We start from the raw sequence: 17,716 nt of genomic DNA on the forward strand, positions 1-17,716 counted from the left end.
TGCGTTTTAATAATAATAATAACAACAAAAGTAGTGCTAATAATAATAATCTAATAATAATATAATAATGTTAATAGTACTAGTATTTTTAATATTGACTAAAAGTAACAATAATATAACCAAAACTGGTGAACAGCCATTACAATAATAAATATATAGTCCTAGATTAGAAGTGAGTCGAATTGAGTCGAATTAGACTAAGTTCAAGTTTAACTCACGAGAATTGAGTTTGGCTCACGACTCGACTTATTAAAAATCGAATATATTTCTTAAGTTCAAATTCGACTCATCAAAAATTTACGAGCACTCACAAACTATTTTAAATAATATGTACATAATCTATAATTTTATATCAATAAATTATAATTTATATATTTTAAAAAATTATTTTTATATATTATTTATCTATCAATAAATTATAAATTTTTTATTTTTATTCTACATTAAAATTATATATAAAAATAAATATAAAATTTTAAATAATTAAAATTTAGTAATATATATAATTATATATTACTATTTCATATGTATATATAATATTAAAAGTATAAATTAAATATATATAAAATATGTATATTAATAATATTTTATTTATATACATATAAAATTGAGCTAATTTACCAATTAACAACCTCAAACTCGACTAGATGAAGAAGAGTCGTCATCGGCTCTTTTGGAGCAAAATGAAAAAAGCGCAGCGTGGTGGAGTCAGGAGTGGTGATGCGAATTGTACCTTATGTACGTTCTGTCACAAGCTATTATTTTTTTAGTGGCTATTTTTTTACACATGAAAATAGACTATACTATATATATTAAAATAAACCAATAAACTTAATTTTTAATAATAAAAAATATATATTAAAATATAAATATATATTAAAAATAAATTAAATTATGTATATATTTATATATAAATATATTAATAATTAATTTATATAATTAATTTTATTATACAAATAATATTTTTAATAAAATATATTAATGTTATACAATAAAATAAATATTTATATTGTTATAATATCAGTGTAAATCACAAATTAAAAAATGCAGATTGTATTTTATATTTTTTAATTTTTTTTAATAATAACCAAAACGTAAATTGTGTTTTAAATTTTTAATAATAATAATAATAACAATAACAATAATATTAATAATAATAATCTAATAATAATATAATAATATTAATAATACTAATATTCTTAATATTAACTAACAGTAACAATAATATAAATAAAACAGTAAATAATCAGAACAATAATAAATATACAATTCCGTATAATAATAATAATAATAATAACCTGTTTTAGTGCTAATAACAATAATAATCATAGTAATATAATAATATTCATAATACTAGTATTCCTAGGCAACTCTCCTAGTTTGCAGGCGATATTTTTTCTTTTCTTTTTTCTTTTTTATGTTAAAACGTAACTTTCGTTGTTTTTTTTTCGTTCTTTAACATTGCAGGATTATAAATCTGCATGTTTATAATTTTGTACAACACATCATGATATAATACGTGTGAATAGCACTATTTTTTTTTTATTCGTAAATTATTTTTTGATAAATGTAATTATTAGTATTATTTCTATTTTTTTTACTTGTTTGCAAATGTAATTATTATTAGTATTATTTTTTTATTCTTAAGATATAGGTCAAAATTGTTTTTTGTTTTTAATTTTTTTTTCATACAAAATTGTAACTTAATTTTAAAATCATCATTTTTATCAAAAATTTAATTTTTATTATTAAATTATCCCTAACTAAAAAAAAAAGAGATTAAATTAAAGGGGAAAAAGGATCACGTAAAGGGGAGGGGAAGAAAGAAGAAAGGAAAAGGGAAGGTGGGAAAGGAAATCACGCCAGGGGGAAGGGAGGCCATAGGAGGAGTGTCGCCGCTATCACGCCTACTGCCACCGCTGCCGTCCGTTGAACTCAATGCCGTCGCTGAAGCTCCTCTGCTGCTTCGTATCCTCGCCGCTGGATCTCGCCGCTACTCTTCTTCCTCGCTAGCTCGCTGTTGCTCCTCGAATGTTGCCACTGCTCCTCGCATGTCGCCACTTCTCCTCGTTGCTCGTCGTTGCTCCACGTCGCCGGGTTCCAATTCTATTTCAGATTAACTTGATTATTATGCTTCTGTTTCTAATTATTTTGCTTCTATTCCAATTCTTATTTTGTTAATCCTTATTGACTCTGATTTCAAATTGGATATTGATTCTATCTTAGGTATTGATTCTATTATTTTCCTGTTTCTGTTTTGTTTTTTATTCTATTCTATTTTTCTGCTTTTCTGTTTTGATTTTTTTATATCTTTTCGTTGAAATTTTGTTGTTGTTGAATTCTTTTTCTCTATTTTGATTTTTTGATATTAGTTAGTTGAAATTTTGTTGTTGTTATTAAAATTATGTTGCTTTGTTAAAATTGTAGTTGAAATTTTGTTCAAATTTTAGTTTTAAAAAAAGAAAAAGAAGAGATATAATTGTGATTGAGATGAAAAACTGGGTATTGAGTATTGCTGTGATGAAGAAAAAGAATCGGATATTTTGGGGAATAAGGAAAATGGTATTTTGGTTCGAATGACAATTTTAAAATTAAGTTAAATCTTATGAACGATTTTGTATAAAAAAAAAAATTTCAACTTATACCGTAAAAACTAAAATCATACTTAGCCTATAAATTTATTTACCAGAACATTTTTTTTAACTTAAAAACAATATTTCATTTTTCTGAAACACAATGTAAAGGAACTTATTACTTCATCTAAAATAAATAAGTGTGAAGGGAAAAAAATTTTCATAAACAATTATTATTATTTGTATTTTATCAAATATAATGTATCTATCAAATCATATTTTTTATGAATTATTTTTTATACAACACCACAAATAAAAAGGAATTATTATAATTTAATAGTTACCAAAATTCTTAAAAAACTTAAAAAAGAAAAATCAAATTTCACTTTACTCGACAACCATTTTAAAATTATTCTTTTAAATTTGTGAGAATGATAAAGAAAAACAAATACGAGATAAATCGAAAGAGACCAAATAATTATTCCAAATATCACAGTCCTCGTTATAATAGCAATAATATTAAATATATGCTAAAAGTTAGTTATCAATCAATCATTGCTTATAAATATATATTTGACATCTTCTAATTTTTTATTATATTATTGTAAATAAATTTAATTATTTTATTATGTCAAATTTAATTATTTTGGTAGCTAATTATTTAATTAAAAAATATAAATTAATATGTATAAATATCAATAATATTATTTATACACAAAAAAATAATTATAAAATTTAGGAGTGTTCATGAATTAGATTATATCCGCACACTTATAGTATTTATATGTATCTACACCAAATAATATGTTGTATTTATATTTTATTTTAATTAATAATTATTATTTATATATATCTTGTACTATTTTATTTTTATTATTTAAGAAAAATAGTTTAATAATATTTTTAAAATAAACATACTTGAAAGAATAAAAAAAATATTAGAGTGAAAAAGGATTTTATTGACTTTTTTTTAAAAAGAATTCTTTTTAATTTTTTTCTACGGATATATCTGAAATCAGATCCCATCCGTAAATATAAATTTCAAATCATATCCGAGTAGAAAAAATGCAAATATTGAATTCAATGAGTTTAGTATATATTAGCTCGAGATTTTGATCGTATCCGATCTAGTACGATCCGTTAACACCCTTAATCAAATCAACTATCTACATGGAATATATGTTAAAATATAAAATATAAATTAAAAATAAATTAAACAATACATATAGTTATACACAAATATATAGTAGCTAATTTTTTATAAGAATATAAATAGGTACGGATAACCTGATTATCTAATTAAGAAGATACAAGTAACTCGATTATCTGATTAAATCTAACCAAATCCGATTTTATATTGAGCATTATACCTGGTGGGTAATCGAGTAAAAATAAAATTCAATTATACTCAACCTTAATTTGTTCGGGTATCAAATCTAGGGGGTCAATGAACCTAAACCGATCCGATGGACAAATTACCTAACATACTATATTAAAAAAACTATAATATTTATATAATTTAAATTTTACTAATTTTAATCTCATCTTAGTCATTAATTTTTTTTCCACTTTTTAACATAATTTTTTGTGTTACGTAATATTTTTTCACATTTTTTAATTTTTGCATACTAAGCTCGCTGCCTTTCCTTTCTAGCTATCACTCTTTTTCCCCAGAAATCAAAATCATCACCTTGGCATTGAAAAAAAATGTCTTTTCCTCATGGAACGATAAGACCGGTGCCACTATCGCCTCTTGGCTTTGCTTTAATAGATTATATTCGACTGCGTGACCCTTAAGTAAGGGCGGTGGAACTCTTGTACTTCCTTTATCCGCCATCGCTAAAGCATTTATTTTCTTGGTTGGAAAAGTGGTGCATTTCTGTTGTTCTGAAGAATCTCTTCCTAATCTCAGGGGAAGAACTTAAAAAACTCCTTTACAATTGGAACTTCGAACTACCGTAACCAGAGCTTTTACCCGATCCCCTAGCTTCAAGCTAGTCGTCTTGCTACCTTCTTAGGCTGACGGGATGGAAGTAGCCTCGTCTCGTGGCGCCGGTATCGACCATCGCACGAGCGGAGTGGCCATCTCATTCAACACTTCTAAATATCCGATCTATTCCAACTCAAATTTAATCGGTTTAAATTTAGTAAAAAAAAAATATAATAACTCGAGCTGATCAAATTTAATTAGTCTAATTCTTAAACTCACCAAAACTCTACCTAATGTGCTAGTTTGATTATATCTCTAATAATTTTTTTTGTATATATATATATATATATGATTATTAATTTAGTAATTAATTTTTAGTGTGTATATAATATTTTTAGTGTGTATATAGTTTGTAGTTTTTTTTTGTGATTGTATATAGTTTGTAGTTAAACAAGTATAAAAGTTAGACATACTTTTGTGAAAGAAATTTAGGAAATAATCATGATTCTGAAAATCAAGTTGAACTATCTAAATTCAATTGGATTAACTAAAAATCAGTCACTAAATCGATTTGATTTAAGAAAAAAAATTGGTTGATAATAAATAAGTTAAAGAATTCAAAAATCAATCAAACTATTATTTTTTATTAGCAAAATAATTTTAAAATAGTAAAATATTTTTTAAATGTATATTTATATAAATATATTATTTTATTATATACAAATCAATTCCAATTAAATAACGATTTAAGTTTTCAAAGTACATATTCTTTGTCCACTATTGTCTTTGCTTAACATTAGTTAAGCAAATTCCCTCAAACAAAAATTTTTTTAGGTGCTCATGCTTCTTGCCACCAGTTGTGGGGTCGCTTCCAGCAGCTTAAAGGGACCATATGAATTAACTAATTTACCATGAAATGAAACTAGTAAACTAGTTCTCAATCAAAAGTTGAAAATACAAAAATCTGGCCTTCTATATGTTTTAATTCATGAACTTTCAACAAAAATTTGTAGAGGTTGCAAAATCAATTTCTAGGACTAGGACTAGGAACAATTCTAAAGCAGAGCAAAGTAGAGGCTCTACATACACATTCAGCTTAAAATAGACAACCTAAGTCGGCAAGAGCAAAAGCGAAATCAAACAATCATGCCTTATAGCCATATAGAATATCAAGAACTGAACCAATAACCCCGAAAAATTTCTCTCGTTATAACCAAATTCACCAATCACATTATGCAAAATGCTTACAATCCATGTATGAGGGTTAGGAAGACAGTAAAGCTTTTAAATAACAGGAATCAAACCATTACTTCTATTACATAACCACCTTCCTACCAAAATAACAAAAAAGGAATACCTGTGACCAACAAGGAACTGCATTACATCTGGACCAATTATTTTAATAGTGCTTTTAGTGCCAGTTTTATTTGAGAAGCATTTCAAAGCCACTTCAAATGTTGCATCCTCAGGAGAGCCATTTGACTTTCGAGTGTGAACAGAAGGCTGCAATTATGTATAAAACAAACAAAATTAAATAGAGATTATGAAACCTGTAGCTTACTATCCGTTGAGTCTCCATTTCAAAAGTAACAATACATAATATTAAGCAAGTAGATTTTCAAACAATCTAGCTGCTGATTACCTTAGTCATGTATTTCCACAGGTAATGCACAACTATTTCCAGTTTCCATTTTGGTTCACTGAAGGTCTGCAATCACGCGCAGTAAAAATAGAACGATTAGCCATAACATAACTGTCATGTCATCAATACTATGTAAATATCATATAGTGAGATTTATTTTGATTCTTGATTAGTATAACTAGAAGAAAATGTTTCAAAAGGAAAGGGATAATCCTATACAGACAGCTATTTGCAAAAAGGGTGAGAGGAGCAGAGAGACAATGTTCACACTCAACCTTAAGAAATAGGGGGATGGTATCTATGTTGTAAGCTAGTTGATCTAAAATTATGTCCATCAAAGGTTTTCTGCATCAAAATAGGATGTCGGACATATTTTAGCCAGGAGCATTGAATAAAAATGAAAAATCAATTGAAAGGAACCTAGAGAAACATAATTAATCGAAACAACTACCTCAGACCATCTGCTCTTGTTGTGTGGCCTTCAAGATCTGCTTTCTTCCTTGATATATCAAGGTCCTTAATCTAAACTAATCCAGAATATTAATTAAAAAAAAAGTTGTTTGAACTTCAAAATACATAATCGTTTCAGAAACTTACCATAACAAAAAACTTATCAACAGAGACACAGATGTTTTTCACTACTTCATGTAAAGTATGAAAGTGTTTGGATAACTGAGATTCAGTATTCTTTTGAATCTCTAGATGTGCATGTTAGCTCAAACCAACAAATAAGCAAACCATTGAACACTTGGTGTGCACAGCGAAAACATGACATTTGTTTTTAATCCTGCACCAAACCAGAAAAATTGAAACAATGAACAATATGTGCAGATATATGTAATACCGAAGAATAGGCTTGCAGGGCTAGACTTGATTTCATTTGCAGCCCCAACTACTACTAGGATACCAAATGTTTTCAGAAGTGCTATGTAAGGATCAAAAGGATGATCACCAATGCTGTGTCAATTATAAAGTCTAGTGTCTTTGTTAATCCCTACATGTATACATATATATAGCAATATTAGTCAACATTCAACTCAGTCATCATGTCATGAGGTAGAAATCTTACTGTTGCACCAAATGCTCTTACACTCATACACTATGAACCTATTTATAGAAAGGAAAATTAACAAAGTGTTACTATGTAATTACCGCTGATGATGCAATAGATTCCAAGTGGCTCATGGGTTATCCAACACATCTTACAATCTTCTTAAAATAAATGTCTTGATTTTTTTTCTCAGCCTAAAACATAAGGCAGAAACAAAATATATAACTTTAGTTAATTGTTCCATAGTGATAGTCTCAACAGGGTATAGCTTCACTTATTCCACGTAGAGTCTAGGCACCCAGAAGTATAGCTTCACTTCCTATGTATTAGGTTACATTAGTTCAACAAATATCCATGAAGTGGTTCTAACTAAATCAAATAGGATAAGCACTGATAATGAAACAAAATCATTCTTAGATTAATAAGAGCAAAGTAATAGTAATAGTAATAGTAATAGAAAAGCACTGATAGCTTGTGCAGCAGGTTCATCAATTTCAATTTTAAGGAAGGATGCTGAGCCAAACTAATAAGAGCAAAGTAATAATAATAAAAAAATCAAATCTATAAGTCAATCCGTATCCGGGAAAGTGGATTGTAATCCTTTTCACTCTTCTAGTTATTAATGGAAACTCACTTTCATAAAAGGTGTTCTAAGAGCAGATAATTTTTAGTTCCATCTGGGCAACGAGAAGGAAGTACCACTTCCTGGAAACAAGTATAAGTGGACAAAATCTCCCTCAAATAATAAGATTCACTATATGTTATTATTCAATAGAAAATATTATATGTTTGCATGAAATACAGTTCTGTCAAAGGTGCCAAAATTTGTCTATATTACCATCATAGATATAATCTAAATAAGCCTAAAATATTCATATTCAGGGTGAAAGCATAAACATTCAAGATCAAACCACATTGCAAGGTTTGAATTAATACAAAAGGCATTCGAGGTCAAATCATTCCTGAAGTTCCACAAAATAATAGACGTGTTACCTCTCTTCAATTACTGCTCTAAATGCGTCCATGAATACTTCAACATTCTGTTTTGAACATTAAAATTCAAAAGGAAATAAACCGAATTGGATATGATTTTAGGACCAAAACAAAGAGAAATAAAAAACCAAACTAATAAATAAATAAAAATAAATAAATAAAATGTGTTCCCTTGTTTTGCAGCCACTTATCCTTTATTTCTACTCTCTCGCTGACACAGCCAAAAACTGACCATAGGTAAGGCTTAAATTGTTTAAGATATTTTGTAGTATATTTTGTTTTAAGATCTGAAAAATCAATTTTCTGTAGGCATATGTACCTTAATAGCTCCTTTCAGCCCTTTCTTTGCATAATCAACTGGCGTGTGGTTATTTTCAATGGAGGCAATGCGGCCAATGTCAATGAAGTCTCTAGAAGGAATACAAATTGGAGTCCCAACCTATCAAATAGAAGATATTACATACAAACTCATAGAAACCATGAATCACGAAACAAAATAGAATTAACAAGGCTCCTTCATTATACTAACAGTAGAACCCAAACAGATAAAGTCGGTTTTAATGGTAAGAAAATTCTTTCAAGATAAGGTTTAGAGATCTCAATCAGAACAACAATTGAGTTGACTGAGATCACTCCAAAAAATAATGATGCAAAACAACATAAATTAGTAAATCAATGCTTTGAATTTTCAAAATGTGAATTAAATATATATTATAAACAATACCAGTGTAACAATTTTTTTTCTTTAAGTGATACTATTTTATTTAGTATACATCTCTCCTCTGAAAACCTCATTCTAATCAGTCAGAGAGTAATTTAAATCTATGTACTTAGCACATTGCATTTCATGAACTGGTAATTATAGTTACCTCAGAAGCAGAACTCTAAAAGGCATAATAGATTATCTTCAGCGCAAACTTTTAGCCATAACAATTAATGGAGCTACTTTCAAAACCAAATTCGAACCTTGAAGAGGATTCAAGAACAAAAATCTAAACAATAAAATAAAAGTGGAACAGATTGAGTTTTAGATGCAATAATAACGTATGAACATTTGAATTCCAAACAAAATATAGATCAATAGAAATTCCAGAATCTAAAATAGATAAAGACATACATGTAGGTTTTAGATCTGGTGACACGACGAGGTTGTGAACGGCGAGGATGGATGGCGCGAGACAGAGAGAGACATAAGCTGAGAGGCGGCAGAGGGAGCTCGTGTAACGCGAGCAGCAGAGGAGGGAGCTCATGCGAGCGAGCGGCGGCGGAGGGAGCTCGTGCAAGCGAGCAGTGACGGAGGGAGCTCGTGCAAGCGAGCGGCGACAAAGCAGAAGCGACGGAGAAGTCACATTTTCAACTCGAATCAGAGAGATAGAAGAAGAGCAAGCTTAAAGGAAGGATCGCAGAAAATGAACGGTGATTTTGTGTTGAATGAATGAAGTTTCATCATCATCGAATATGGTGTGTTTTGTGCTTATGCAATCAAGATTTAATTTTGGAGGGATTTATTAATGATTATTGAAGGATTTTTTGTCGATGATAGTTTTAAATTTCAATTTTAATTTTATCGACAAAATTATCGAGAAATGTTAGAATTTATCTATAAATTTTGTAAAAAAAAAAAATATTTTTTATGGACAGAAAACTTATCAAAAATTTGTTGATATTTTTTATCAGTAAAATTTTATTGAAAAAATCTGTTTGTAATCTAGTATTTTTTAATAGTGATTCTTTATTAATTCGATGGTAAAATTTTAATGTGTATATAATAAACGCCAATAATTAATATATAATTATTTAATTATGTTATTAATATACTAAAAATTAGTCCCTAATTAACTCTTTTATGTACAAATACATATTTCACATTTTATAAAATATTTTTTTTATATTGCTGTAAAGAAATTTGATTATTCTAGTAACTAAATTATTTAGTTCTTTATTTTTTAATATTCAAAATTTAAAATTTTATTTTGTTAAAGATAATTAAACCAATAAAATTAAAATAGGAATTACAAATTAAATTGAATTAATTTAAATTATATTTCAAATTATAATAGTTTAGAAAAAGGAATTTTGTTATTGGGAGGATGAGTGAGTTAGTTTCTATTAGTGGTTAGTTAGTTACTGTGACTTAGTTAATTATGTTAGTGTTTGGAGGAATGGCAGTGGTCCTCTAGTGTATAAATCGATATAGTTACACTAATAATAATGTACTTGTACAATTTTGATATAACAAAATTCATTGATATGACCAGTAAGATCGGTTACGAGTTATAGCTCGGTAACGCACCGACAATAATGGCCGAACATTCGCAATAATCAGCATTTATCTCCATAACGTCGGACATGCGATTAATGCTCTCCTCAGACGTTACAACTTAGACAAAACGGTCATCCCAATCCGAACAAATATAAAAGCAAAGGACAGAAACGAAAGAGGTATGCAATCTTTCTAAGAAAAACTCCTCATATATTTTTCACCTATTAACTTGAGCGTCGGAGTGCCTTTGAAGGTACCCACCTCCACCTCTCTCTGACCGACGAAGTCCGGGACGTATCTCAGGAAGCTTGCCGACCTTACCAGAAGGAGCGACCTATACCTCGGCTCAGCCTGGTAAGAACATTGGCGCCCACCGTGGGGCCCGAAAAATTCTAAAAATATCATTCGTAGCAGGCCCCAAAAATTACATACACTTCCATGGCTGACGTTCCCCCGCCAACTCCATCCGAACTTCTGAGGATGGTGACTGAACTCCAACAAGCAAATCAGCGAATGGCAGAGGAAAACCAGAGAATGCAAAACCAAATCGCACAATTAGAACAAGCTCGCCTAGAGCATCAAAATCACGATCATGAAAACAACGAACGAACTCATGTCTCAGAGACACCGCAGAGCGACAATGAAGGAAATCCGCGCCATGATGAAACCCAACCCGATAACGAAGAAGAACAACCCGACAACTCGGCAGGACCATTCACAGCAGATATAATGAACTTCCAACTCCCCCGACAATTCACTCTGCCGACGACTTTAACCCCATACGACGGGTTGGGTGACCCAAAACAGCACGTCAAGAAGTTCCGATCTATTATGATCGTTAACGGTGCATCTGACCCAATTCTTTGTCGATGTTTTCCATCTTTTTTAGACGGTCCTGCACTTGACTGGTTCTGTTCTTTGCCTGCAGATTCGATATCTCGTTTTCAGGAGCTGGCCGCCCAATTTGAGGATTATTTTGCAGCATCCGCGATATATCTCCACGATTCTGATTACTTGACGACCATAAAACAGGGAGCACAAGAAAGTCTGAAGGACTATATCACTCGCTTTAAAAAGGTCGCCATGAGAATTCCCGACCTCCATCCAGAAGTTCATTTGCACGCCATAAAAAGCGGCCTTCGCCCTGGCAAATTCCAGGAAACTATTGCAGTAACCAAGCCAAAAACCTTAGCCGAATTTCGTGAAAAGGCCAAGGGGCAGATCGACGTTGAGGAACTCAGACAAGCAAGGAAAACGGAAAGATCAGCAACGAATAAGGACGACGATAAACCTCGGGATAGCAGAAAAGCATTTAAGCCAGTTCCACGATATGACTCATACACCAAATTCAATACGAAAAGGGATGATATCATAAAGGAGATATTAAACTCCAAACTAATCAAGCCTCCTCGCAAAGCTGGCAATTACCCCGAGTCAAAGGGCGTCGACAGATCAAAGTATTGCACCTTTCACCAGAAACACGGACACACCACCGATGAATGTGTCATCGCCAAAGATCTCCTCGAACGGCTAGCAAGACAAGGACATCTCGATAAATTTATTGCAGGGCAGATGCAGAAAAATACTAGCCCCACACCAGACACATCAGCAGCTGGCACCTCCTCAAAAGGAAAGGACAAAGCACCGGCACAACCTAGAGGGGTAATAAACTGTATCTCAGGAGGCTATGCTGGAGGAGGACACACAAGCTCAGCCAGAAAGCGTACTTACAGGGCTATGCTAGCAATTACGGATGCCCCAAGCCATCCTCGGCCACCGACGAACATCTCAGAAGTAACCTTCAGACCAACCGACTTCAACGGTGCCGATGCCAATCTAGATGACCCTGTTGTCATTTCAATTCAGCTGGGAGACCTGATAGTGAAGAAAGTTTTACTCGATCCAGGAAGCAGTGCAGATGTTCTATTTTTCACCGCCTTTGAAAAGATGAAGCTGAGTAACAACATTCTGCAGCCATACATGGGAGACCTGGTTGGATTTTCAGGGGAACGAGTTCCTGTACTCGGATCAGTGTGGTTACAAACCACACTCGGTGAGCAACCATTACACAATACACAGGATATCCAGTATCTTGTGGTCGACTGTTTTAGCCCATACAACGTTATATTAGGCAGACCATTTTTAAACAAATTCGCTGCAATTGTTTCCACTGTTCACCTCTGTGTTAAGTTCCCTGTGCAGGACAATGTCATAGCTACAGTTCACGGAGATCTCCAGGAGGCGAGGCAATGCTACAACACAAGCCTAAAGCCACCCAAAAAAGTCGGACAGTCACATGTCAACTCTATAAAGTCGGAACAGATAACAATATCCGAACTTGACCCACGGGCCGACTTTCAGGACCGGCCTACGCCGAACGAAGGAGTTGACAAAAATCATTTTAAAAGACGATCCACTAAAATTTACTTTTGTAGGTACTTCCATGACTCCAGAAGATACGAAAAATCTGACAAGCTTCCTGCAGGAGAATGCCGACTTATTCGCATGGACCTCCGCTGACATGCCAGGAATAGACCCTTCTATTATAACACATAAATTGGCACTAAATCCAGCAGCTAGGCCGATCTCCCAGAAAAAAAGAAACCTCGGCACCGAAAAGCGACAAGCATCAATTGCCGAGGTACAAAAGCTCATTCATGCAAACTTCATCAGAGAAATCCGGTTTACAACATGGCTCGCTAACGTGGTTATGGTAAGAAAAAACAATGGTAAGTGGCGCATGTGCGTCGATTTCACTGATTTAAATAAAGCATGCCCAAAAGATGCTTATCCTCTCCCTTGTATTGATACACTGGTTGACAACTCTTGTGGCTATGGTACTTTAAGCTTTATGGACGCATACTCTGGCTACAACCAGATTCTTATGCACAAAATGGACCAGGAAAAAACGGCTTTCATAACTGAAAACGGAAATTATTGCTATAATGTCATGCCTTTTGGTCTAAAGAATGCAGGAGCCACATATCAGCGGCTAATGAACAAGATTTTCCAGCAGCAAATCGGCCGAAATATAGAAGTTTATGTTGATGATATGGTCGCCAAAACAAAGCTCGGCGACTCTCATATCCAAGACCTAGCTGAAATCTTCGGACAGATCCGGCGATACAACATGAGGCTAAATCCAGAAAAATGCGCCTTTGGAGTGCAGGGAGGAAAGTTCCTCGGATTCATCCTCACAAGCCGAGGAATTGAAGCAAATCCAGAAAAATGTCAAGCAATACTCACCATGCAAAGCCCATCCACAGTAAAAGAGGTCCAACGGCTAACAGGACGATTAGCCGCTTTATCTAGATTTTTACCATGCTTAGCACCTAAATCGTCAAATTTCTTTCAATGTTTAAAAAAGAATGCAAAGCATTTTGAATGGAACCAGGACTGTGAGCTGGCCTTCCAGAAATTAAAAGAGTTTCTTTCAAAACCCCCTGTCTTACAAAAGCCAATACCCGGCGAGCCATTATACTTATACTTATCTATCACTGACAATGCTATCAGTTCTGCACTTGTAACAGAAACAGATCGGAACCAACAGCCAGTCTATTTTGTGAGCAAGTCCTTACAAAACGCCGAGCTTCGCTACCCAAGGCTGGAAAAGCTCGCCTTAGCTCTAGTGTTCTCATCAAGACGCCTCCGACCATATTTCCAAAGTCACACAATCATCGTCAGAACAGGACAACCTTTACGGCAGGTTCTTTCAAAACCCGAATTAGCAGGAAGACTAATCAAGTGGGCTATCGAGTTGTCAGAATTTGACATTCAATATCAGCCACGAGGGTCGGTCAAGTCCCAATACCTCGTAGACTTTATCGCCGAGCTTACAGAACCATGTTCAGACACATCAAGTCCAACCTGGACCTTATTTGTAGACGGGGCTTCCAACCCTCAAGGCGCGGGCGCTGGAATACTACTCGAAAATTCGGATGGGATAGTGCTCGAACACTCCCTCAGATTCTCATTCAAGGCCAGCAACAACCAATCTGAATATGAAGCCCTCATCGCAGGGCTCAGGTTAGCAACCGATCTACATATTGATAGTTTAAGAGTTTACTGTGATTCATTATTAATTGTCCAGCAGGTCAACCACACTTTTCAAACAAAAGACCCGATCTTATTAAAATACTTGGATATTGTTCATCAACTGTTACAAAATTTTTCAACAATAGACATCATTCATATTCCTAGGGAACAAAACCATAGAGCAGATATTCTGTCAAAATTAGCAACTACACAGACATACACCACTACCCTCCTACAGTCAACACTAGATAAGCCGAGCATTGATACACATAACGTTCTAAACATTGTTGATAAAGAAAATTGGCAACAACCTTACATTCAATACCTCCGTTCGGGAACAATTCCGAGCTACATTGACAATAAGGGTAAATTTAGAAGACAGGCTTCCTATTATACACTGTTAAATGATAACCTGTACAGGCGAGGATACTCTCGACCTCTACTCAAATGTTTGAACAGGGCAGACGCCGAGCTTGTACTATCAGAAGCACACGAGGGAATCTGTGGAATACACTCTGGAGCTCGAAGCCTATCACAGAAAATCCTCCGAGCCGGTTTCTACTGGCCGACGATATGGGAAGATAGCAAACACAAGGTCAGAACATGTGACAATTGTCAGCGGCATTCGCCGATCATTCATCTACCGGCAGAGCATCTTCACCATTCGACGGTAAGCTGGCCATTCGAAAAATGGGGAATCGATATTCTAGGACCTTTCCCCACTGCTCCAAGACAGGTAAAATACTTGGTAGTAGCAATTGATTACTTTTCCAAATGGATTGAAGCACAACCTTTGGCAAAAATCACATCCGCACAAATGATAAGCTTCGTTTGGAAAAACATAATATGCAGATTTGGCATACCGAGTAATATTATAACTGACAATGGCCGTCAATTTATCGACCAAAGTTTTAAAGCTTTTTTGCAGAATCTTAAAATAAAACAGCATTTTTCTTCAGTTGAACATCCACAGTCAAACGGGTTAGCAGAAGCCGCCAATAAGGTTATCCTCCAGGCTTTAAGGAAAAAGCTGGACGACGCAAAAGGATTATGGGCCGAGCTCGTACCAGAAGTGTTATGGGCATATAATACTACCGCTCATTCAACAACAAAAGAAAGCCCATTCCGTTTGGTATATGGATCTGAGGCCATGATCCCTATAGAAGTCTCACATGGCTCAATGCGGACGATAGCTAAAGAGCATGACCAAGCTCGGCAAGCAGAACTCGATCTAATTGAGGAAATACGAGAAACAGCAGCCATTCGACACCGAGCACTGCAACAACAACTCAGCCGACGATATGGACAGAAGGTGAGACCGAGGACCTTTAACGCTGGTGACTTGGTACTCAGAAAGACCGAACAAGCCCGCCGACCTCCTTCTCATGGGAAACTTGCTGCAACATGGGATGGTCCCTACAAAATATCTGAAGTCCTCGGCAGAGGGGCGTACAAGTTGGAAGACATTAATGGCACTAAACTTCCTAGCACATGGAACGTCGGCTCCCTGAAGCGATACTACAGTTAAGTAAATCAGCAGGCCAGTACTCTTTTTCCTACCACGAGAATTTTTCCCAAAGGGTTTTTGCTCGTGGAGGTTTTAACGAGGCTGGCTTACCTTGAAAAAATTATACATTTCACAGGTACTGCTGTTAATACATTGTAATTTACATTTCACTTTAATAAAACTGATCACTCATTCCCCGAATGGGCCTTACTCCAGACCAAATTACACTCCTTCAAAGGAGAAACAGATTACATCCAAAAGTCGCATTATTACTATACGAATGCGCAAATGCAATAATCCAAACTGTCATTAAAGCCATCAGAAGGCAACAAAATACACGGTGGGGAAAGCAAACAAACCCCAATCAAAACAGTTTTCTGACAGATAAATACTTAGATACAAAATATTACTGCTCAGTCATAATAAAACCAGATCCTCAATTCAAAACAAAAAATTTTTCTTTCCTAAAAAGAAAATATCAGTTATTGTCACCGCCTTCTTCCTCTTCATCATCAACAAGATTACCATCCCGAATTACTTTACCGGGATCCATGGCGGAAAAGTCTTCTTCCGGACACAAAAACCTCGCCTGGTTAACAGCCCGTTGAAAACCCTCAGCAAAAGCATCCAGCACATCTCCTTCCCTACGATTCTCAAGATCTTTCATCTTCGCCGATACCTCAACCACCTGAGTACTCAAACTCGACAAATCATTTTCCTTTTTCTTCAGCAGACCAGAAATCTCCTTATAACACTCTTTTTGAACCTTCAGTTCATTCTCGACCTCAGACAGCTTTTTCTTCAACTCAACTATGCTCGTTTCTTTCAACAAAAGTTGTTCCTTCAATTCAGAAACTTGCGAAACCTCACCAACCGACTTCCTATGTTTTTTCTCTTGGCTACGACCAATGGAAGCTAGCCGAAACCCCAACACCTAGTATCCACATATCAAAATTCAGTAAAAAAAAAAAACAACAACAAAAACAAACAAGAACAACCGATACCTGTAAAAACTGATCAACACCTATATCCCCAACCTCCTCTACTCGCCTCACGTCCGTCACAGTCTGAACGACTTCATCAGCAACAATATTAAATGGAAACTTTTGGCTCCACACAGACGAGCTCTCGCCTTCCTCTTCAAATACGTGTAGCCTCTGCTGCTTCGTCAAAAAGCTTGATAAATCATCCAGCCGAACATTTTCATCCTTACCCTGCATATCTCCCGACAAAGTTGACTCTGTCTTCCTTTTCTTAAAAACAATTGCCTTCCTCCTCGGTGGGGGCTGATTAACCTCGGCACCCCCATCAACCTTATCCTGATTAGACGACGAACCCTCAAAGTTTTTTGCTTTAAAACGAGACCTTAAGCTAGATGCGGTCACCCCTGGAAAAGCACCGGCTGAAAACACCAAACAGTTATTTAGCTAGGCAATCAAAAACACATAACATTAAGAAACAGTTTTTCGAAACCTTACCAAAGTATTCTATAACAGAGCCCTTATCTTCCTCCCAAGGAAGTAAATCAGACACAGAAATCAAACCACTTTTCTCAACCATCTCTAGCAGAAATGAAATTATACACTCATTTTGACCGTTTATAAACTCGGGGCCCAGTATGTGTTGCGGATGGCAACACCAATACATAGGAAATTTCTCCCCCAAATTTTCATCAATGTAAAAAGGAAAATCTTCATCAACGGATTTCACTTTCAGATACAT

At 34.2% G+C, this 17,716-nt stretch overlaps 2 protein-coding genes across 17 annotated transcripts; one reads left to right on the plus strand and one right to left on the minus strand.

Annotated features, from left to right (window-relative positions):
• Positions 1–5,688: 5,688 nt before the first annotated feature.
• On the minus strand, positions 5,689–9,758 carry LOC112695875 (negative regulator of systemic acquired resistance SNI1-like). 16 transcript variants are annotated; one of them, XM_072196681.1, is made up of 11 exons: positions 9,307–9,699; positions 9,059–9,181; positions 8,509–8,628; positions 8,190–8,236; positions 7,298–7,390; positions 7,098–7,139; positions 6,743–6,932; positions 6,597–6,667; positions 6,421–6,490; positions 6,146–6,211; positions 5,689–6,006 (listed from the first exon to the last, which is right to left on the minus strand). In XM_072196681.1, exons 7-11 carry the CDS (start codon positions 6,743–6,745, stop codon positions 5,788–5,790), a joined length of 429 nt encoding a protein of 142 aa, XP_072052782.1. In that variant the 5' UTR covers positions 6,746–6,932; positions 7,098–7,139; positions 7,298–7,390; positions 8,190–8,236; positions 8,509–8,628; positions 9,059–9,181; positions 9,307–9,699; the 3' UTR covers positions 5,689–5,787. The 16 variants fall into 16 exon arrangements, with proteins under 16 accessions (XP_072052782.1, XP_072052780.1, XP_072052785.1 ...); XM_072196679.1 differs by lacking the exon at positions 9,059–9,181 and having other exon boundaries at positions 9,307–9,758; XM_072196684.1 differs by lacking the exon at positions 7,298–7,390 and having other exon boundaries at positions 9,307–9,669.
• A 1,132-nt stretch (positions 9,759–10,890) lies between these two features.
• Positions 10,891–12,972, plus strand: LOC112805288 (uncharacterized). Its single transcript, XM_025847687.1, has one exon. The coding sequence runs from the start codon at positions 10,891–10,893 to the stop codon at positions 12,970–12,972; it is 2,082 nt and encodes a 693-aa protein (XP_025703472.1).
• The last annotated feature ends 4,744 nt before the right edge of the window (positions 12,973–17,716 follow it).

The sequence above is a fragment of the Arachis hypogaea genome, chromosome 6 (genome assembly GCF_003086295.3).
Source record: "Arachis hypogaea cultivar Tifrunner chromosome 6, arahy.Tifrunner.gnm2.J5K5, whole genome shotgun sequence".
NCBI lineage: Eukaryota > Viridiplantae > Streptophyta > Magnoliopsida > Fabales > Fabaceae > Arachis > Arachis hypogaea.

Excerpts from the sequence above, each read along its gene's own strand:
- LOC112695875 (XM_072196674.1), bottom strand. The coding sequence starts at position 7,025 with ATGAAATCAAGTCTAGCCCTGCAAGCCTATTCTTCG. Across the intron at positions 6,212-6,420 it reads CCATCCCCCTATTTCTTAAG|ACCTTCAGTGAACCAAAATG; the intron begins GTTGAGTGTGAA and ends GCGTGATTGCAG. Across the intron at positions 6,007-6,145 it reads TGTGGAAATACATGACTAAG|CCTTCTGTTCACACTCGAAA; the intron begins GTAATCAGCAGC and ends ACATAATTGCAG.
- LOC112805288 (XM_025847687.1), top strand. The coding sequence starts at position 10,891 with ATGGCTGACGTTCCCCCGCCAACTCCATCCGAACTTCTGAGGATGGTG.